At 41.2% G+C, this 22,782-nt stretch overlaps 1 protein-coding gene across 2 annotated transcripts; it reads left to right on the forward strand.

Moving 5' to 3' along the window:
* Window positions 1-289: 289 nt before the first annotated feature.
* On the forward strand, window positions 290-21,324 carry LOC140191792 (ADP-ribosylation factor 1-like). 2 transcript variants are annotated; one of them, XM_072249552.1, is made up of 6 exons: window positions 303-384; window positions 941-1,125; window positions 7,218-7,388; window positions 16,946-17,056; window positions 19,212-19,336; window positions 19,610-21,324. In XM_072249552.1, exons 3-6 carry the CDS (start codon window positions 7,244-7,246, stop codon window positions 19,769-19,771), a joined length of 543 nt encoding a protein of 180 aa, XP_072105653.1. In that variant the 5' UTR covers window positions 303-384; window positions 941-1,125; window positions 7,218-7,243; the 3' UTR covers window positions 19,772-21,324. The 2 variants fall into 2 exon arrangements, with proteins under 2 accessions (XP_072105652.1, XP_072105653.1); XM_072249551.1 differs by lacking the exon at window positions 941-1,125 and having other exon boundaries at window positions 290-384.
* The last annotated feature ends 1,458 nt before the right edge of the window (window positions 21,325-22,782 follow it).

Here is a 22,782-nt window from a genome sequence, read left to right on the forward strand (position 1 = left end):
TTTTGCCTTGTCTTTTGGGGAAGGAACTTGAGCAAGCTTTTTATAAAATTTCCATAAAGTAATATCAATTGAATTGCGAACATTTTAATAACTTAGATTAAAATGGCATTTTGGCTAAATTAATATCACACAGCCTTCCTTTAGCTGGGTGGATCAGACAACTCTGCACCAACACGTAACGTTAACGAAAGGGTTGGCACAAACCACTACACGTTGCCCACAAACCGTTGGCACGGCGGCCGCTGATTGGTGATTTGGGCGGGCGACGTGGTGTACGTGCGTGCAACGTCAGAGCGTCGGCAGAGTAGCCGCAGTCGGGAAGTGCTTTGGTGGGCGGATTCCCGGACGGCATCGGCGGAGCGTGAAGCGAGGAACGCGCTGGCTGTGAGTCCCCTGCCGGCATTCGTTGCGGTCCTCGTGTCGGGTGGGGTGGGCGGACTGGTTGGCTAAGACGGCGAGGACCGACGGAGGGTGGGGGAGGGGGTGGCGGGGGGTGTTGGAGCGGAGGAGGGGTGGGGGGAGTGTTTTCTTCCCAAAGACAGAGAGCATATACGCCAGAGGAAGGGAAGTGGAAGCGGAAGGCCTAGGTCCAGGGCGCCGCCCGGATATCCGCCAGCCTCAAGGCCCGGTAGGGTGGGGTTGTGGTTGTTTCCCCGGTCACCACTCATCCAACCGCCAGTGGCGAGGCTTCAGAGCCGGGGTGGAGAGTGGGAATGTGATCGGTTCCCCGGGCACCTCCCACAACCAGCCGGACAGTAATGGACTGGTTGGTCCATTGTTTAAAGTGGTCTTAATGTATTGGGTTTGAATGCAAGGAGATAGTGTCCTGGTTATATTGCCCATCTTTTATGAATAAAGTATGTTTCTGGAAATACAAAATTGAAAATACAAAAAACACAGAGGCAATTTTTACCGTGCCCTTTATCCTTTTCTCTCATAGAACACAATACTGGACAAGCTATTTGGCTCACGACGTTGTTTTGATCTTGATGCAAATTTATACCAAGCGTCCTTCTGTGTATCATTTCTATCCGTTCATTCCCTTCATATTCGTGTGTTTATTCAAAAGCCTCAAACTCCAACCGACGTCCTGATTCCACGGGTACTACAGTAACCTATTTGCAGGTACTGTGTCGTTTCATCGAAATCATTCATCGAACTCAGAGGACCCAGCACCTATCCTCGTGGTCACAGGCCCAAAAAATGACAGCCTTTTAGCCCCACTTTATGCTTTCTCTGGACAAACAAGTTCTGACTCCACCCTGGATCCCATGCATTTTAATCTTCTGAATCAGTCTATCATGAGAGAACTTAAGATCTGCCTGAAGTCTGTGTACATAACATTAGCTGCCTTACCCTCATCAAGATCCTTTGTCACTTCCTCAAAAATCTGATCAAGTTTGTAAGGGGTAAGCTACCATGCATAAAGCCAGCTGACTTGTCCCTAAGCAGGCAATGCCTTTCCAAAAGCACATAAATCCTGTCCCTCACCGTCCTCTCCAATAGCTTCCTTATCAATGATGCGAGGTTCCCTGGCCTATATTTAGCTGGACTTAGCAGATAATTTGAATTCTAGATAAAAAAATGTTTGCCCACATTCTTGTACCCTGAGTGTGCCCTCATTCTTGAGGTTGCATTTCATAGGAGAAAGTATTTGTTTCCCCACAGTTTTTCTTTGGAGGTGGAGGATGGAAAGAAACTAATCTGTCAAGGCATATGAGGAAATTGATAGTGCCTCACTGTCAAATTGTGTTCAAATTTGCATGAATTTGGGGCAAAAATTTCAGTACATCCTCCGAACATCAAGTGTACAGGTTGTCCCTGGGTATTGAATGGGTTTTGTTTTAAATTTAAAATGTCTGTAAATTGGAAAGTACACTTTGTATGGTCAGCGTAGCTCCATAGTATTGTAATCAATGACATCAAAAGCATGCAAGGCTGATAAGAAAGAACATATTCCAATTTATGTTTGTAGAAACAAATATATGCATGCATCAGGCTTTTGGATTTAATAATATGGAAGATTGTTTGTACATAGTGGTGTCCATGTGTCAGATCTTTGTAAACTTGTAAATACAAAATAGTAATGACGTGTGGCCCAGTGATTAAGGCGTTCGTCTAGTGATCTGAAGGTCGCTAGTTCGAGCCTTGGCTGAGGCAGCATGTTGTGTCCTTGAGCAAGACACTTAACTACACATTGCTCTGCGACGACACTGGTGCCAAGCTGTATGGGTCCTAATGCCCTTCCCTTGGACAACATCGGTGGCGTGGAGAGAGGAGACTTGCAGCATGGGCAACTGCTGGTCTTCCATACGACCTTGCCCAGGCCTGCGCCCTAGAAACCTTCCAAGGCACAAATCCATGATCTCACAAGCTAATGGATGCCTATATATAATGACATTGAACTTATTGAACTGTTCCTGCAATCTAAGGACTTACTTTCAAGGGCTCTTCATTTCGTGTCCTTGATACTTATTGCTCATTAATTATAATAAGTTATTTCTTTTGTCTGTATTTGCAGTTTGATTTCTTTTGTTGTCATTAGTTGTTTGTCTGCCCTATTGGGTGCAGTCTTTCATTGATTCTATTGTGTTGCCTGTATTTACTGTGAATGCCTGAAAGAGAATGAATCTCAAGGTATATGGTGAAATATATGCAATTTCATAAAAAATTTACTTCGAAGTTCAAAGTACATTTTTTATCGAAATATGTATGCAGTATACAACTCTGAGATTCGTCTTCTCCAGACAGCCACGAAACAAAGAAAACCATGGAAGCCATTCAAAGAAAAATATCAAACTTCCCCTCATGCAAATGGTCAATGAGAACATCACCATGTGCAAAAAAAAATTGCGCATAAGGCTAGAACATCACCCCCATGCACAAAAAAAAACAAACACTGAAAACGACAACAAGAACATTACCCATGCGCAAAAAAATTGCGCAAACAGCAACACGTATATCACCCTTCCATGCGCAAATGGTGACAAGAACATCAAACACCACCCCCCCCATTATGCAAAAAACAAATCGCACAAATGGCAACAAGAAAGGAAAGGCAAAAACATAGAATATAAAAACTAAAAACTCAAGAGTCCAAGTGAACTGCAGTCCAATCCATAGACCACAGACCCAGAACTTCGGCACCATCCTTCGACAGCATCGAGAGAATGAGAGAGCGGGAGAGAGACCATTCAAAGACAAGGTCCTTCCCTCAGGAGCAGCGAGCGAGAGGCGCTGAACACTCACCTTCATTAACAAATAATTGCATGGTACTCGGATTACAATTAGGTGTAGTTGATTTAAAATAATTGTCTAATTTAGTATAACATTGTAAGCAAGTAGTATGTTCCAAATTTTGTATTTCTGAAGCAGTCTTATAATGGTATCTTGTAACTTGATGAGGCTTTTACCAGTTGGATAGCCTGTAACAGGCATCTGCAATTTACAGTTGGAAAATGGCTGCTTGAATGAAATATCAGGTGAGTCATAGTGCCAACATTTCACGTAGGAATGTAGCATTGGGAATGTGGTTCATCTTCATTGCGTTCCACCCTTATTTGGCCACTGTCTTCGGCTGATTCAAAGTGTTGGCAAGCTTAATATCCTATGCAGTTGAGATGAATGTTCAGTTATATAATCTCTTATCAAGGTGGCTTTCCGCATCTGTAGCTTTGGCTGCCGCTGCCTCAGGTTTTGAATCCCCTCCCATGCTTTTGAAATGTGCTCAAGTTGGATTTGTTCAAAATTCTGCTTGTTTTCTATTCAATATCGTTTTGCTTACCAGTTAGCCCTGAGACCTTGTTGAGTATGTTCACTTGTGGATCCAGACAGCCAACATAGAAATTTAAAATGCTGTTTTTGTATTCCTCTTTAGTCTCAACATTCTGCCTATCCTGAGCCACTGTTGCCGCAAAGCAACAATTTCATAACATATGTCAGATAGCTTGGCATTCTCCACCACAGGCCTCCTGTCATCCTCCTTATCGATTTTTGCTCTAGTGGTAGCTCTAAAGATGATGTCCCATGAGAGATACAGGAGATTATGCAGATGCTGAAATCCTACAAGAGATGCGGCACAGTTTTAGTAAAAATCCGCTTGTTACATTTCTTGCTGATCACCCTTGTAGAAATTGTCTAACTCAAGGAATATAATCATGGATCCAGAAAAAAGAGCAGAAATTTATCCTATGTTGGCTGCAGGGGTGCAGATATGTCTCTACCAAAGGAAGCATAAGGCACTGCTTCCACCTTCCCTCCGCTAGCGTGCAGGTCACCTTGAGCAAGGTGTAGCACCTGCTTAGGCCCCCCCATCCCCAATTAATATCATGTGAAGCTATGTGAGCAGGTGGTATATGGGTGTTTGAGTAGCCGGTGCATATCACAAGTTCTGTGTGGTCCATGCAAGCTGGATTTCAACATTTAAGAGAAGTTTGGAGGGGTACATGGATGGTAGGGATATGGGGGAGGCTATGGTTCCAGTGCAGGTCATTGGCAATAGGCAGTTTAAATGGGTTTTAGCATGGACCAGGTGGGCCAAATGGCTTGTTTCTGTGCTGTTCTTCTCTATGATTACGTAACCACTGATGTCCGGCAGGCAATCTCTGAAGAGTATTGATAATGGCTAGAGTCACCCGTCTTGTAAAGACACTGCCCAGCAGAAGGTAATGGCAAACGACTTCTGTAGAAAAACTTGCCAAGAACAGTCATGGTCAAAGACCATGATCATCTATGCCATACAAACGAATGATATGTCAAAGGCTGATTTTTCAAATATAAACCAATTACAATTTCTTCTAGATATAGAAACTGATTTTATTTTTATGATGTGAAATGTGAAGAATAAATTCAAGAGTGTGATCTGGAAATTTGCTTGTGATATTAATGGCTTCTGATTTTTTTTAATGAAAATACTGGATGTCCAAAGGTCAGGCCATGCCCTAAATGGAGAAACAGTTTTTAACAGTTCAGTTGTCCTTTCGATAATAATAAAAATTCCAATGTTAAGATGCAGAGAAAGCTAAGATTGAAGTGATAAGGGCTAATGAAGCTGAGAGAAAAGAGAATGACAAAGACATTAATAATATCGCTAAAGGAGGTGTAAATAGAAGATGATTAAGCATCAGAAATTGATGAAATATATGCTGAATTGTGTGAGGGAGCATCTGAAATAATTTACTTGATATCTCTGGAAGGCTAATCTGGGTAGTCAGTGTATATGTTGTTCCAACAAAGACCAAAGAGGTGTACAGTACAATGTATAAGACTAAAGGCAAGTGTCAAGTTGGGAGTACTATAGAGATGTGAAGAAATAGGTGTTCGTAATCTTAGGGTCAAGCTTGCAAGCAGAACAGAGATGTTTTAAGGTGGTAATCCATCTGAGTTATTTTTGACATTTTGAAGGAGACCACACTAAATGCGAGAAATTCAAATGAATCAATGCTTCATCTTGGAGTGTTTGGGATCTTAAATGGTGCGAAGGCAAGAAGGTGCAAGGGTAGCTATGGCAACTCCATGTAAGCCTTGCAGAAAGGTACTAGGTTTTGAAGTGGAAATTGATTGAGATGTCAGAGTGAACCAGAGTATCTTGGAAAGAAATATGCCTTTTGGTGTTGAAAAGGGAGAAATATGTATCGGTAGCATCACATTGAAAGGATCAGATTTATAATTGATGACATTGAACGAATGTGGAGGTTAGTAGAGTTAAAGAATATGAGTTAAAGGGAAAAGAACACTGGGAAGCATCTATGGAGGGTTGTTTCAACAAACAGAAAACAAAATGATTCTTAATTGGCAGAGTGGGAGGAAGTGTACCATGGTAGCTGCAAAAGGTGGGGAGTGTGATGAGATTTTGTAGCATTGTTACACACATCAGCTCTCTAGTAAAAGTAGTGAGAGCATCAGGAATTGCACTAAAATGAAAAATGTTCCATGTATGCAACGAAGATTGGTAAGGACTGGACCATGAGTGTTACTGTGAGAACATATTCGACCAGGATTGGGGATGGGGTGCTGGATGACGACTACTTGGGCCTTTGTTCATGGAAAAGGTGAGGCATTTTGGGCTTTTCTAATTGGGGAGGAAGGCAGGGAATGAAGCATAAAGGGATTGGACATCACTTATGAAAATCAAGTTCAAGTTTATCATCATTCAACCAACATTTCTCCAGACCAAGGTGCACAATACAGTGCACATAACTCTCACACATAACACAAAGTAATATTACCACAAATAAATTCACAAATAATAAGATGCATATATGATATAAAGTGAAAAGTTGGCAGTATAACACTACTGGCTCTTCATATGTGATAAGACCTGGGTGGTGGCAGGGAGTTCAGTAGGCTTATGGCCTGGGCAGGAAGAAACTGTTTCCCATCCTAACAGTTCTTGTCGTAATGCTAGGTACCTCCTCTCTGATGGTAGGGGGTCAAAGATTGTTGGATGGATGGGAGGGATCATTGGCAATGCTACAAGCCCTGCGTACACAGCACTGCTGATATAATTATCTTAGATGGGTGGAAGGGAGATCCTTTCAGCAGCCCTCACAATCTTTTACGGTCAGATCCTGTGTCAGATGGTGATGCAGCTGGTCAGGGCACTCTGTTATGTGCTCTTTTAAAAATAGGTTAGCGTGGGTGGGGGGGGTGTGAGAAAGCTGGAAATTATTAAAGAGCTGGAGATGTGCAGCCATTTGTTTTAAAATTGGTGTTATTGGCTTAATGCTGAGCAGGGCCTGCCCCGAGTGTAATAATGTGGAATATAATCTGGAGAGACTCAGGAGCATGAGCAGAGCAGAATAAAATGGGATTAGTATAAAAGGTAACACACAGAAAATGCTGGTGGAACACAGCAGGCCAGACAGCATCCATAGGAAGAAGCACAGTCGATGTTTCAGGCCGAGACCCTTTGTCCTGCCCAAGGGTCTCGGCCCGAAATGTCTACTGTGGTTCTTCCTATGGATGCTGTCTGGCCTGTGTTCCACCAGCATTTTGCATGTGTTGCTTGAATTTCCAGCATCTGCAGATTTCCTCGTGTTTTAGTATAAAAGGTACTTGATCTGCAAAAGGTGCCATTTCCATGTTTTCTAACTATGATTTTGAGGAATATTGAATGAAGCATTATGTGCATCTTGATCACGCAGGCCATATAACAAGAGGGAATGAAATGTCCTCATTGACTGTGGTATAAACTTGAGGTACTTTTTTCTTTTAAGGATTAATTAATTGGGCCAAAAGCACCATGGGAAACTTCGCTACAATGTTCAAAGATCTGTTTAAGAAGAAGGAGATGCGCATTCTCATGGTGGGACTGGATGCTGCAGGCAAAACCACAATACTGTATAAACTCAAACTTGGGGAAATTGTGACAACAATCCCTACTATTGGTAAGCTAGAATTTTCTTAATATTGAACCAAACTATAACTTCTGAGGCAAAAGATGTTCTTCACATGATAGCACTGGACAGCAAATTTTGCCGAAAGTGTTGCTTCCTCAGAAATATTTTGTGGTTACAATAGACCGCTTGAAGCTGAACACAAATAAAATTTCAGACTACGTGTATCACAGGAATTTAGAGAAACAAATTAACTTTTATTGGATATAATGCACTTAATTGCATAATGGTGCTGACGCTTTGCAATAGTTCAACTAAACTAAAAGTATTTTGTTAATGATTTTCGTTTGTACTCAGTGTCTGAGACTTCTTGTATAAGTGTCCAACAATACGCAGCCAGCATTGATGGATTCCAGTTGCCCTGATACAGTTTCTCCATGACTGCAGTGTCCTGGTGAATCCTTTCATCATGCTCGTCACTGACAGTGCCAAGGTCTGCAAGGCAGAAGTCTAAAAGGGAATGCAGAAAATGAATCTTTAGTGACATGTTGTAATTCATGGTTTTGTATGCATGAAGCATGTTGTCGACCAGCTCCACGTAGTTTGATGCTGTGTTGTTGCCAAGAAATTTTTCAACAACATCTTCGGATGCCTTCCATGTGATTTTCTCCGGTTCCACTAGAAGGTTTTCAAGTTGTCTGTCATTGATGACTTGGTTGATTAGTGGACCAACAAAAAAAGCCTTCCTTAATCTTGGCATCAGTTATTCTTGGAAACATCTGTCTCAAATATCGAAATCCTTCACAGAAATTTTTTGTGCCTGGTGGTGCAGATTCCATCCTTGCAGTCTTGAACCCAGTAATTCTGCTTTTGCCTTTGACAAGCCCAGGTTTCTGACCAGGTCATTTAACTCGGATTGAGTTATCAGATGAGGCTCACTCGATACAAAGGGTTCAAAATCTGTATCGGTGTCTATTTCCATTCTTGACTTGTGCATCACGGCATCTTCGTCTGCCTTTTCTAAACTCCATGTCTGTGGTGGCTTTGATCCTGGAAGACTATCATCATGCGGCACAGGTCTCCTGGCTGACAGGAGATTGGGGTATTGAAAGGATTTCTTGTTTTTAACAGAGAACCAGACACACTGGTCAAACAGAAGTGGCAGTCTGTCACATAATCTTTCTGCTCTTGCTATGTCATCGGGATAGCAAAGAGCATTGACTTGCGAGTACCTCAGCGCAAACGTGTTAACAGCTGTAAATGCAGTGCAATATGCACTGCGATCTTGAAGCTAAGCATATGAATGACAGCACAAGTTGCACAACAAATATGAGAGCCTAGACTTTGTCTTGGTCGCCAATGTTACACAGAAAATAGAGCTCATTGGCTTTCTCAATAAGAGGAGTCATGCTCAATCTTTGAGATTCAAGCCTGTACTCTTCCACAAATAAGGCCAAGTATCACAGCTGTTGCAACATTGGCGAGGCATTTTGCTATCACAAATGCTCATGAAAATACTGTTACTTTGAGTACACACGTTATGTGCGTACAGCATGCGCATAAACATGATCGCAAACCAATACGCATGTAAACACAATGCATAGAATGATGTGTGTGTGATGCTTCTATAGCCTTTCTAAAATCTGTTCTGCCATGCAGCATCCGTCCTGCTTAAGCATGCGCAGCCATGTCTGGACAAGGTAGAAAACATTTCAGCTTGCACTGCAGACAACATTTTAATTGACTTGAATTATGAATTAAAATAACAAACATAGACTATTTTTTAAAAAATGGCGCGCAATTGGGAAATTTCACAGTGATTTTCGTGATCAGCAGCCCAAAATCCATAAGATACACCCAGAGGTATTCAGGAAGCAAAATATTTGTTGTCCAGTGAATGCATGTTCTCTGATGCTAATGAGGCTTAAGAAATGGGGAATTTAAGTTTCTGATATGCAAAAAATTGAAACTCAACTTGTATGGTTTACCTAATCTAGCATTGTACGATTTGCCACATTCAGCTAGTAAGAATTAGTATGGTTTGCCTATTAATGTATTGCATCAGAGATAGCTATTTGGCCCATCTATTCCATACCAACTCTGCAGAGCAATCCCATCAATCTCATTCTCCCTGTTATTTTTGTATCCCTACAACTTACACTGTCATGCTCAACAAATCCCTTTTAATTCTTAAACGTAAGAGACTGTTTCTGGAAATCCAGACCAATACACACAAAATGCTGGAGGAACTCAGCAGCTCAGGCAGCATCTATGGAAAAGAATAAACAGTCAACATTTAAGGCTGTTTCTGGATTTCATTTTGGCATTGAACACTATTGTCCCACAGACGTTAGTGAATAAACTCCTATTCCTTGATCTAAACACACCAACGTGCAACTTCCTAACCAACAGACCTTAGATAGTCAGGATGCACAACTACTGCTCCTTCCCCATCATCCTCCACACATATGCCCTCCAGGGCTGTGTGCTGAGCCCATTTCTGTACACTCTGCTCACACATGACTGCAAAGCCAAACACCCGGGTAATCACATTGTCAGGTTGGCCAGTCACACGATAGTGGTGGGGTTCATCACCAGCATCGATGGAATGGCCTACAAAAAGGAAGTGGAAGAGCTCAAGACATGGCGCCAGGCAAATAACCTCTCTCTAAATATCAACAAGACAAAGGAGATGGTTATTGATTTCAGGAGAACTTGAACCACTTACACCCCTCCTAACATTGGCAGCACAGCATTGGAAACTGTGCACTCCCAGGAGTTTGAGACCGCTCACATCTTGCACAACCTCATGGTCCCACAACACATCAATCAGAAAAGCTCATTGACACCTTTATTTTCTGAGAAAGAGAGTTGGATTATGGACATTTATACTCACGTCCTTGTACAGATATGCTGTAGAGAGCTTCCTAACATGCTCCATCACGGCATGGTACAGAAACTGCACTGCAGTGGACAGGAAGGCTCTCCAATGGGTAGTCAGAACTTCCCAATGCATCACCTGGCATCAAGGATGTATCTACAGAAAGGTGCCAGAAAAGGGCCAATAACGTCATGAAGAGTCTCACCCACCCTGCTGATGGATTTTTGTCCCACTCCCATGAGGGAGGAGGCTACGAAGCATCTATGCCAGGACCACCAGATTCAAAAACAGTTACTTCCCCAAGCAGCAAGACTGATCAACACCTCCACCTACTAACCTACCCCTCTACACCCTCTGCCACCACTCCTTTATCGTTTCCTGTCAGCCACCTTCTGTACAGACACTCCTGTGCCAAGTGTCAATTTATAGACATAAAATCAATCTATCTATATAAGCTATAACCATATAACAATTACAGCACGTAAACAGGCCATCTTGGCCCTTCTAGTCCGTGACGAACTCTTACCATAACCCTCCATTCCTTTCCTGTCCGTATAGCTGTCCAATTTAACTTTAAATGACAACATCGAACCTGCCTCAACCACTTCGCCTGGAAGCTGGTTCCACACAGCTACCACTCTCTGAGTAAAGAAGTTCCCCCTCATGTTACCCCTAAACTTCTGCCCTTTAACTCTCAACTCATGTCCTCTTGTTTGAATCTCCCCCACTCCCAATGGAAAAAGCCTATCCACGTCAACTCTATCTATCCCCCTCATTATTTTAAATACCTCTATCAAGTCCCCCCTCAACCTTCTACACTCCAAAGACCCAACTTGTTCAACCTTTCTCTGTAACTTGGGTGATGAAACCCAGGTAACATTCTAGTAAATCTCCTCTGTACTGTCTCAATTTTATTGACATCTTTCCTATAATTCGGTGACCAAAACTGTACACAATATTCCAAATTTGGCCTCACCAATGCCTTGTACAATTTCAACATTACATCCCAACTCCTATACTCAATGCTCTGATTTATAAAGGCCAGCATACCAAAAGCTTTCTTCACCACCCTATCCACATGAGATTCCACCTTCAGAGAACTATGCACCATTATTCCTAGATCCCTCTGTTCTACTGCAATCTTCAATGCCCTACCATTTATCATGTATGTCCTATTTTGATTAGTCCTACCAAAATGTAGCACCTCACATTTATCAGCATTAAACTCCATCTGTCATCTTTCAGTCCACTCTTCTAACTGGCCTAAATCTCTCTGCAAGCTTTGAAAACCTACTTCATTATCCACAACTCCACCTATCTTAGTATCATCTGCATACTTACTAATCCAATTTACCACCCCATCATCCAGATCATTAATGTATATGACAAACAACATTGGACCCAATACAGATCCCAGAGGCACACTACTAGTCACTGGCCTCCAATCTGACAAACAGTTATCCACCACTACTCTCTGGTGTCTCCCATCCAGCCACTGCTGAATCCATTTTACTTCTTCAATATTAATACCTAACGATTGAACCTTCCTAACTAACCTTCCGTGTGGAACCTTGTCAAAGGCCTTACTGAAGTCCATAAAGACAACATCCACCGCTTTACCCTCGTCAACTTTCCTAGTAACCTCTTCAAAAAATTCAGTAAGATTTGTCAAACATGACCTTCCATGCACAAATCCATGTTGACTGTTCCGAATCAGACCCTGTCTATCCAGATAGTTATATATACCATCTCTAAGAATACTTTCCATCAATTTACCCACCACTGACGTCAAACTCACAGGCTGATAATTGCTAGATTTACTCCTAGAACCCTTTTTAAACAATGGAACAACATGAGCAATACGCCAATCCTCCGTCACCATCCCCGTTTCTAATGACATTTGAAATATTTCTGTCAGAGCCCCTGCTATTTCCACACTGACTTCCCTCAAGGTCCTAGGGAATATCCTGTCAGGACCCGGAGGCTTATCCACTTTTATATTCCTTAAAAGCGCCAGTACTTCCTCTTCTTTAATCATCATAGTTTCCATAACTTCCCTACCTGTTTCCCTTATCTTACACAATTCAATATCCTTCTCAGTGAATACCGAAGAAAAGAAATTGTTCAGAATCTCCCCCATTTCCTTTGGCTCCGCACATAGCTGTCCACTCTGATTCTCTAAGGGACCAATTTTAACCCTCACTATCCTTTTGCTATTAATATAACTGTAGAAACCCTTTAGATTTATTTTCACTTTACTTGCCAAAGCAACCTCGTATCTTTTAGCTTTTCTAATTTCTTTCTTAAGATTCTTTTTATATTCTTTATATTCCTCAAGCACCTCATTTACTCCATGCTGCCTATATTTATTGTAGATATCTCTCTTTTTCCGAACCAAGTTTTCAATATCCCTTGAAAACCATGGCTCTCTCAAACTTTTAACCTTTCCTTTCAACCTAACAGGAACATGAAGATTCTGTATCCTCAAAATTTCACCTTTAAATGACCTCTATTTCTCTATTACATTTTTCCCATAAAACAAATTGTCCCAATCCACTCCTTCTAAATCCTTTTGCATCTCCTTAAAGTTAGCCTTTCTCCAATCAAAAATCTCAACCCTGGGTCCAGACCTATTCTTCTCCATAATTATATTGAAACTAATAGCATTGTGCTCACTGGTCCCAAAGTGCTCCCCAACACAAACGTCCATCACCTGACCCATCTCATTCCCTAACAGGAGATCCAACACTGCCCCTTCTGTAGTTGGTACCTCTATATATTGCTGCAAAAAACTATCCTGCGCACATTTTACAAACTCCAAAACCATCCAGCCCTTTTACAGTATGGGCTTCCCAGTCTGTGTGTGGAAAATTAAAATCTCCCACAATCACAACCTTGTGCTTACTACAAATATCTACTATCTTCTTACAAATTTGCTCCTCCAATTCTCGCTCCCCATTTGGTGGTCTATAATACACCCCCATAAATGTTACTACACCTTTCCCATTCCTCAATTCCACCCAAATAGCCTCCCTAGATGAGCCCTGTAATCTATCCTGCCAGAGCACCGCTGTAATATTTTCTCTGACAAGCAATGCAACACCTCCCCCTCTTGTCCCTCTGATTCTATCACATCTGAAGCATTTAAATCCAGGAATATTTAGTTGCCAATCACACCCCTCCTGTAACCATGTTTCACAAATAGCTACCACATCATACTTCCAGGTATCAATCCATGCTTTAAGCTCATCCACCTTTCTTATAATGCTCCTAGCATTAAAATAAATGCATTTAAGAAATTTTCCACCTCTTACTCTCTGTTTATCACTAACGGTGCAAACGACTTTACTATTTTTCTTCCTTCTCCCCTACATCTGTTCCTACACTCTGGTTCCCCTCCCACCTTGTATCTAGTTTAAATCCACTGGAGCGTCTCTAGCAAACCTACCTGCAAGAATATTTGTCCCCCCTCCAGTTCAGATGTAAACCGTCCTGCTGGAACAGGTCCCACCTTCCCTGGAAAACTGCCCAATTACCTATAAATCTGAAGCCCTCCTTCCTGCCGCATGTCTTCAGCCACGTGTTGATCTGCGCTATCTTACTATTTCTAAACCCGCCTGCCCGTAGCACTGGTAGCAATCCTGAGATTGCTATCCTGGAGTTCCTGTCCTTTAACTTGGCACCTAACTCCCTAAACTCACCTTTCAGGACCCCCTCCTTCTTCCTACCCACGTCATTGGTCCCTACATGGACCACGACAGCTGGCTGCTCACCCTCTCTCCTGAGAATACTGAGAACTCGATCCTAGATGTCGCGGACCCTGGCACCAGGGAGGCAACAGACCATCTGGGATTCTCGATCTCTTCCACAGAACCTCTTATCTGTCCCCCTAACTATTGAATCCCCTATCACTACTGCTCTCCTCTTTTTTCCTCCTTCCTTTCTGAGCTGAGGGTCCAGTCTCGGTGCCAGAGATGCAACCACTGCAACTTGTCCCTGGTAGGTCGTCCCATCAACAGTATCCAAAATGATGTACTTATTATTGGTGGGAATGGCCACAGGGGAGCTCTGCTCATTCTGTCTATTCCCCTTCCCTCTCCTGACAGTCACCCAGCTACCTGTCTCCTGACTCTTAGGGGTGACTATCTCCCTGTAACTCCTGTTTATTTCTGCCTCTGCCTCCCGAATGATCCGAAGTTGCTCCAGTTCCCTAACTCGGTTTGTCAGGAGCTGTAGCTGGATGCCCCTTTCGCAGGTGTAGTCATCAGGGACGGTTGTGCTCACCCTGACTTCCCACATACTGCAAACGGAGCACTCAACTGCTCTAACTGCTGCCTTCATTACCTACATTAAGGTAATTAGATTTATTAAAGGAACTTACCCGGCCTTACCTCACTGGGAGTGAAGCTCTTCCTCAGCCTCTGCTCTATCTTACCATAAGATACAAGAACAGAAATAGGCCATTTGGCCTGTCAACTCTGCTCTGCCATTTCATCATAGCTGATCCAATTTTCCTCTCAGCCCCAATTTTCTGCCTCTCTCCACCCCCCCACCCCCCCCGTATCCCTTCATGTCCTGATCAATCAAGCATCTATTATTCTCTGCCTTAAATATACATAAGGACTTGGCCTCCACAGCTGCCTGTGGCAAAAAATTCCACAGATTCACCACTCTCCAGCTAAAAAAATTCCTCCTCATCTCTGTTCTAAATGGATGCTTGTTATTTCTCCAAAGAATTCCACTAGACTTGTCAGGCAATATTTTTCCTTCAGGAAACTGTGCCTATTTTATTATGTGCCTCCTAGTACCCTGAGACCTCATCCTTAATAATCGACTCCAACATCTTGCGTATTTATATTTATTGTGTTTTTATTATTATTTTCATTTTGTGTTTTTGTTTGTGCTGCATCAGATCTGCAGTAGCAATTATTTCAATCTCTTTTACAATTGTGTGCTGGAAATGATGTTCAACAATCTTGAATCTTGAGATCCCTGGAGTAGTGCTTTTTGCTGGACCAGCCTGCTGTCCTAGCTTTTGCGTGTTAATGGGCACAATGTGTAACAGTTCTAGACATGAACATTCTTGCAAACTGGTCAAATAACCTTTGACTTTACTGCATTTTTTGAAAAAAAAATGTTGCAAAGCCAGTTGGGACATGCACAGCCCATGAAAGGATTCTTTTCTACTAAACAACTGGTTTGGTGTGAGTGACCAGGAGTTAGTTAACTAAATACAAGGCACACTAAAACCTTTATCACACTTCAAGTGATGTAAAACAGCATTATGGACACTTAGGTGGTGAGTCCAGCAAAAAGCGTAATATAGTCATTGATGGTTAATGGAAGGAGTATAGTTGATCCAGCTACCAGCTGAACCACAAAATCCAAGTGCTGGTACAAGCATCCAAAGGTCCATCTCCCAGAGAACTGAAAGGAAAACCAGAATACTGTCCCCTCATAAAAGACCTTTGAAGATCTCCTCAACTACACTGTCATTGTCCAAATGTTCTTCACTCCCAGTCTTGCTGAAGCCCCAGGTGGACAACAGGTTGGAAAACCCATTGTTCAACTAAAAAGTGACACCTCTTTGAGCACATGGCTTACCCTCAATTTATGAAATTCCGTGGAGAGAAACATTGGATATAAATTCATCCTCTGAGATTTGGGTTTAATGAACAGCGATGACTTTGTGGTAGCAAACAAAACTATAAATTACTGTCTTAATCACACTTTTTCTCAGATACAATCACTTTTGAACTGCCTGTATGACCTGGCATTTTTGCAGTGTGCACTGAAGTCTTGAAGGTGCAGGAAGATGTGGTGGGGCCCAAGCCTGAGAGTGGGGGGGGGGGGGGGGTGTGAGCCAATGTTTGGCCATTGCTGTGGCGTACTTGGAAGCAATTCGATGTAGCAGAGTTAAGGTGGCGGGGCCTGGGCCTGAGAGCGTATGGAAGCAGCAGTATTTTGCTGTTCTCCACTTATCGCTATATCTATTACTACCTTAGTATACTGTTTGTTCAGTGAGCTTTGTGCAAACAAGGAATTTCATAGCACGTTGTGCATATGACAATCATCTAATCCACCAGTGCCTTGTGAGCTGCTAGAATTTGAGCTTGCACTAAATTGCAGGATTTATCTCAGACCAATTTCTAGTGCAGTTTAAACCAGGTAATGTGTTGGGATTTTTTTAAAGTGCAAATTAAAATTTCAAATTAGAATTTAGGCTCCTGCTTTGTTGTTCTTGTAAAAACTTAGCGTATACAGTAAAAGTTGAATTGCACTTTAAACTTAGCACTGTGATTTTGGTTGGAGGCTATTGTTGAACCAAATGATTAACAGTTCTGTCAGTTCGCTGTGCTTGTACAGTCAAATCAGTGTTCAAGATTTGGTAAATTATATGAAAGGAATGCTTCCCATTGTTAGTGACCACAGTGCTTCCTAGGAATCTATTATTTTGATGGAATCTTAACTGCTTTGCAAAAGAAATACTAATTTGTGTCTTGTTGATCAGCATGTTATGATCTTTGCTAACTTTCCATCATCTTGCTGAAGAAACTATCTTACTTTTAGCCACTTTCAAAGCTGAAGTTGTAACAACTGAAACGTGGAAAAAGATTAGCCACAGAACAAATGGTTATTACTATCTTTTTCCCCTGAATTGTGTATGCTTTGATTTAAATTTAGTATGTATTTTATTGCATCCTTTTCCACATCTAATTTGTTGCAGGTTTTAATGTGGAAACAGTTGAATACAAAAGTGTAAGCTTCACCGTATGGGATGTGGGCGGTCAAGACAAAATTCGACCCCTTTGGCGTCATTATTTCCAGAATACACAAGGTATGAATTATTTGCTATCAAGTAGGGATAATATTCAAACTTCACTGAGAAAGTTAGTCTCTGCAGAACATAAAATTCCCAATGGCAAATTTACATTAAAGTTGCCATTTTGACTTCCATTTCCTGTTCATGCATTTTTGGTGTGCAATCTGTGCATTGGGGTCTGAGCCTGCAAATGTGTTATCACTGAGGATCAGTCAGTGCTTCAGTGTGAAATAAACAAATCTAGTTCAATTACTTTTGAGATGAGGCATCTTTTATGTGCATAAATCTGTTATTTAACACCTAATTTTATTTAGTTCGCCTGACTTCAGTGGTTGGGAAGATGTTAAAGCCCATTATTAAGGATGAGGTTTCGGGGTACTTGGAGGCACATGATAAAATAGGCCAAAGTCAGCATGGTTTTCTTGCCTGACGAATCTATTAGATTTCTTTGACAGTATAACAAGCAGGAAAGACAAAGGAGTCAGTGGATGTTGTGTACTTGGATTTGTAGAAGTCCTTTGAGAAGGTGCTGTACATGAGGCTGGTTAACAAGGTAATAGCCCGTGGTATTAGCATGGATAGAGCATTGCCTGATTGGCAGGAGGCAAAGAGTGGGAATGAAGATTGGCTGGTTGGCTGCCAGTGTCCGCAGGCGTCAGTGTTGGGACCACTTCTTTTCGCGTTAAATGTCAATGATTTGGATGACGGAATTGATGGCTTTATGGGCAAATTTGTGGATGATGTGAAGATAGGTGTAGGGGCGAGTAATGTGGAAGCAGGGAGACTGTGGAAGGACTTGGACAGTTTAGGAGAATGGGCAAAACAGCTGCAGATGGAATATAGTGTTGAGAAGTGTATGGTCATGCACTTTGGTAGAAGGAATAAAGGCATAGATTATTTTGTAAATGAGGAGGAAATTCAAAAATCTGAGGTGCAAAGGGACTCCTCATGCCTGCTTCCCTAAAGGTTAACTTGCAAGTTGAGTCAGCAGTAAGGAAGGCAAATATGATGTTCATATTCATTTTAATAGGGCGAGAATATAAAAACAAGGATGTTATAAGGCACTGGTGAGGCCTCACTTGGAGTATTGTGAGCAGTCTTGGGCCCCTTATTTGAGAAGGGATGTGCTGGCATTGGAGAGGGTCCAGAGGGGAATAATTCCAGGAATGAAAGTTAACACATGAGTGTTTGATAGCTCTAGGCCTGTACTCGCCAGTGTTTAGATGAATGATGGGGTATTTCATAGAAATCTATCTACTATTTAAAAGCCAAGATTGTGGATGTGGAGAGGATATTTCCTACAGAGGGGGAAGTCTTGGACCAGACAGCACAGCCTCAGACTAGAGGGACATACCTTTAAAATTGAGATGAGAGGGAATTTATTGAACCAGAAGGTGGTGAACCTATGGAATTCATGGCCACGGACCACTGGATACGAGGTCATTGGGTATATAAACAGCAGAGGTGATAGGTTCTTTATTAGTAAGGGTGTCAAACATTCTGGGGAAAAGGCAGGAAAGTGGGATGAGAGGGATAATAAATCAACCATGTTGGAATGACAGAGTAGATTTGATGGGTGGAAGGTGCAGAATTAGGCCATATGTCTTTTGGTCTTATGGTTTTAAGTTAGGCGACCTCTGAGCAACTCCAGCCAACAAGAATAGTATAGATTTGCATCTTTCAACTTTACATGTTCTGAAAGCATGTGTTGTCCAAAACTGTCCTAAATGTCATTACACCAATAAGGACAACACCAGGACTCGCTGGTAATGAGAGTTGCGCATCACGAGATGGTATTTTAATTGTAGATTTAACATTAAAACTTTAGAAATAGAATCACAAAGGGGCATTTGGCCGTAAAACCTGTGTTACTCTGAAAGGAGTGTATTTTCCTGATGTCTTATTAAAGTTATAGTTATTAGTACTGCTAGGGAATGGGTAATGGTGATAAATTTATTTTAAAGCACATTGATTGTCTTGATTTTCATTTCCCCACCGAAATCAAGAAAGTGGAGTGTCAGGCAATTTTGTTTTGCCCCCAAATGCCTGGTTCACCATTTTTTTTTTTAGCTACTCTTGTGTGGTGAATATAATTCATCAACTAAGCAGCACATTTTTTTCTGTTGTAGTTGTAGTCCATTTGTGCACTCACCATGCTTTCTGTTTAAAGGTCTAATATTCGTGGTTGACAGCAATGACCGAGAGCGCATCAGTGAGGCAAGGGAGGAGTTGTCTCGAATGCTTGCGGAAGATGAGCTGAGAGATGCTATGCTATTGGTGTTTGCAAATAAACAGGTAATTCAAGATCCAACTGGTACTTTTATCCTAGTATGCCCTGGGTGATGTATGTGAACTGGCGATTACAAGTGAGGTTCAAAAAATGGTTAGCTACTTTTGAAAGATGTAAAAGTGCTCATTTTTATGATAGAGTTACCACATCCTCGAGTTTGAGGAAAGGCTGCTTTGCAGTTTTGGAACAATGTAGAAAACTGAACTATTATGCTGTTAGACAGCCTCCTATCATTATTCTTTCAATTTTATTTCATTCAACTTTCTTTGCTCTTTCAGGATTTACCCAATGCAATGAGTGCTTCAGAAATCACAGATAAATTAGCATTACACCAGATATGCAACAGATCTTGGTTCATCCAAGCAACATGTGCTACTAGTGGCGATGGTCTTCATGATGGACTCGAGTGGCTGACTGATCAACTGTCAGGGCATAAATAATCTATTCCACTTCTGAAAGTTCTCTGCATGACTAGCTGTGTGTGTGTGTTTGTGAGAGAGAGTTTGAGTGGGAGCAGTTTCCTCACCATGTGCCTTTTTATATGTTATACAGAAGGGTTCAGGACACTACTTGGAAGAACTGGTATTATGGCCAGTGGTTGAAAGTATTTTACTAATGGAAATTAATGGCTCTATTTTTTAAAATAGTTGCTGAATAACACTTGCAGGCTGAAAGTAAATTTACAATATGTAACTGCTAGCTGACCAAAAATTAAGAACATAAATGCTATTTATGGCCCCTTTTTAAATTGATAGAGGGAGAGACATCAGCAGATTTTATGGCAATTGAACAAGCTTGTAGACCTTGGTTTGCAATCTTGCCTAATTGTATCGAGTCTGAGTGGTGCAGCTGGGGTTGAAATTATGTATGTTGGACTGCATGCGCCAAGCAATTTGGTGATGTGGAAAGCTGAAAATGCATCTTGGAAGGAAATATGTGGTGCTGGTGCTTTGTGGCTCTCAGAATCAAGGATCTATCAAAATTGTCCATGTATGAGTGAGTCTGCTCTGAATAGTTCAATTTTATGGATTTTTAGAAACTTGCTTTCTACATCTTAATGTTTATAGGTCACCGAGGGAGCTGCTCCCATTCCTTGTTTTGTAAAGATAATTGAATGACACTTGTATGTATTTGCTATGGGGAGGGCAAAGGGTGAAATGCATATGATAAATATCTACCCCTCCCACTTTTTTTTTGGTTTGGGAACACCAAGACAAGCCCCTGCCCAGAAAAAAAACAGCTGCACCCCCCCTCCCCCAAATATAATGCTTGGCATCTCTGTCTGTGCAATGACACTGCAAGCACAAGTGGAACTTGCACACCTATTTTCCAGTTATCTTTCCCAGCATTTTGACACGTTTCAAAAATAAAATTGAAAACTTTATTGATAATTTCAATGTTTGGGTGGAGTATTTATCCTGTACAATCAGTAGCATGCATTCCAAATTGACTTGTTCACTGTATATTAATAACTAGTTGAATACTGATCTATCTTCATAGACAAAAACATACAAACGTTTGTACTTTATATTTCTTGCAGGCATGTTTTAGCTGTAGAGTGCAACCCTGTAAATTGTAAAATTATGAAAAGAAAGAAGTCTGTGGAGAGTTACTGGTTTCATTTAACACTGATTAGATTTAAGAAAATGTAGATTTATATTTTACTGGGACATGTTAACCTTCAATCCAGTAGTGGAAATCTGAAGCTTAGTTGCAGAATGAGGTTTTTCTGTTGCAAAAGGTGCGTAAATGTAACTTCAAATTTGATCTGAAGAAGATCAGCTTATTTTTAACTAAATCTGTAAACTTGTCTCGGGATACATTATATATTGAGATATCTTTATTAGGATAAATGTTAGCATTACATACCAGCGTGTTTGGGTGCCTGTCTACAACCAAATTTCAGACGTTTGTGGATGTGTTTGAGGAAGGTGTGGAGAAGGGAACTTGTTTGCAAATATTTTTGCTGCCAATAAAAATTTGTTTCCCTTAACATTTGTGTATTGATTGATTTATTCCAAAATAGTTTTAAGTGCAGGATTTGGAATTGGTATCACTACTGTTTTTACTAGTAAGTTGATTATGTAATTCCCTGACAAAGTTATTGTGTAGCTTTCTTTTCGTTGGGCCTCTGTTTGATCTTATTTGAAGGTAAGAAAAGGGAAAGTAATTTTTGTATATACATATACATACGCACACACAGACGTACTGAGAAATGGACTCTTCTGTTTCATGTGCTAAGTATTTGCAGAATGAATTATCAGAACATCCATGGTAGGCTAGGCACAGAATAATTCTCATTCTTCACTCCTGTGCTTATGGACACTTTCCCCACCCCAGTAAAAATTATTTCCATCTGTAGAAAGCATCCTTGCACATACTGAGATTTCTGATTCATTAGAAACAAATTAAGTTTGAACTTGTGTTGTGGAAGTTGCATAATGATTTAAAGCAAAAGAGCAAAATTTTAAGCTATGTATTTTGAAATCAGAATATTCCAAATTTGGCTGAATATAGAGATTATTTAAAATGTTTTATAGTTGTCCAGATATTTATACAGTGCAGAACTGGCTCTTCCGCCCCTTCGAGCTGCGCTGCCCAGCAATCCCCCAATTTAACCCTATCCTAATCATGGGACAATCTGCAATGACCAATTAACCTACCAACCAGTATGTCTTTGGAGTGTGGGAGGAAACTGGAGCACCCGGAGGAAACTCACGTGGTCACAGGGAGAACGTACAAGCTCCTTACAGGCAGTGGCAAGAATTGAACCTAGGTCACCCGTACTGTGAAGTGTTGTGCTAACCTCTATGCCACCGTGCTGTGGAGGAAGAACAAGTATGAAAAATGCAGCCACAGTAATATGCATACAGTATAATAGAGGTTGGTAAACAATTGGATTCTTTAAATTACTATTTGCATTTAAGTTCCTCGGGATTAATGCAAGATTGTGATATGAATGAAAATATTCTTATAAACTAATTCTCTGGATTATTTTTCATCAAATACGCTGTTGCAGTCCTAATTGTACAAGAAACATTTCTCATTTCCCAAAAAGCTTTGACCTCAAGAAATGATCAGAGCATTTCTGAAGAAAGGTCATGGATTCAAGTTATTGACCATTTCTTTTTCCAGCTATTCTGCCACCATGCTGAGTTTCCATTTTCTACTTTTGATTAGAGCAGCTGGTGATGGTAGTCTGGCTAGAAGTCGGGTATAGTAGCAGATTTGAAGAACATTTTTCATTCACAGAAATCATGAAAATGACTACAATGGTTCCCACCTTCCTACAGAAGGGTCTTAAATGCTGATCCCCAAACAATTTTCATTTGGGTGCAGAACTCTGCAACATTGAAATTTCACACAGTATGGAAATGGATCCCTCAGACACCGTCCCACAGAGTCCTCATCAAGCACCCACTCCCACAATCTGTAACTTCTGCCACATCCA

The sequence above is a fragment of the Mobula birostris genome, chromosome X (assembly GCF_030028105.1).
Source record: "Mobula birostris isolate sMobBir1 chromosome X, sMobBir1.hap1, whole genome shotgun sequence".
Taxonomy (NCBI): domain Eukaryota; kingdom Metazoa; phylum Chordata; class Chondrichthyes; order Myliobatiformes; family Myliobatidae; genus Mobula; species Mobula birostris.

Coding starts and splice junctions, on each gene's coding strand:
- LOC140191792 (XM_072249551.1), top strand. CDS start 7,244: ATGGGAAACTTCGCTACAATGTTCAAAGATCTGTTTAAGAAGAAGGAG. Junction 7,389..16,945: donor GACAACAATCCCTACTATTG/GTAAGCTAGAAT, acceptor AATTTGTTGCAG/GTTTTAATGTGGAAACAGTT. Junction 19,337..19,609: donor TGGTGTTTGCAAATAAACAG/GTAATTCAAGAT, acceptor TTGCTCTTTCAG/GATTTACCCAATGCAATGAG.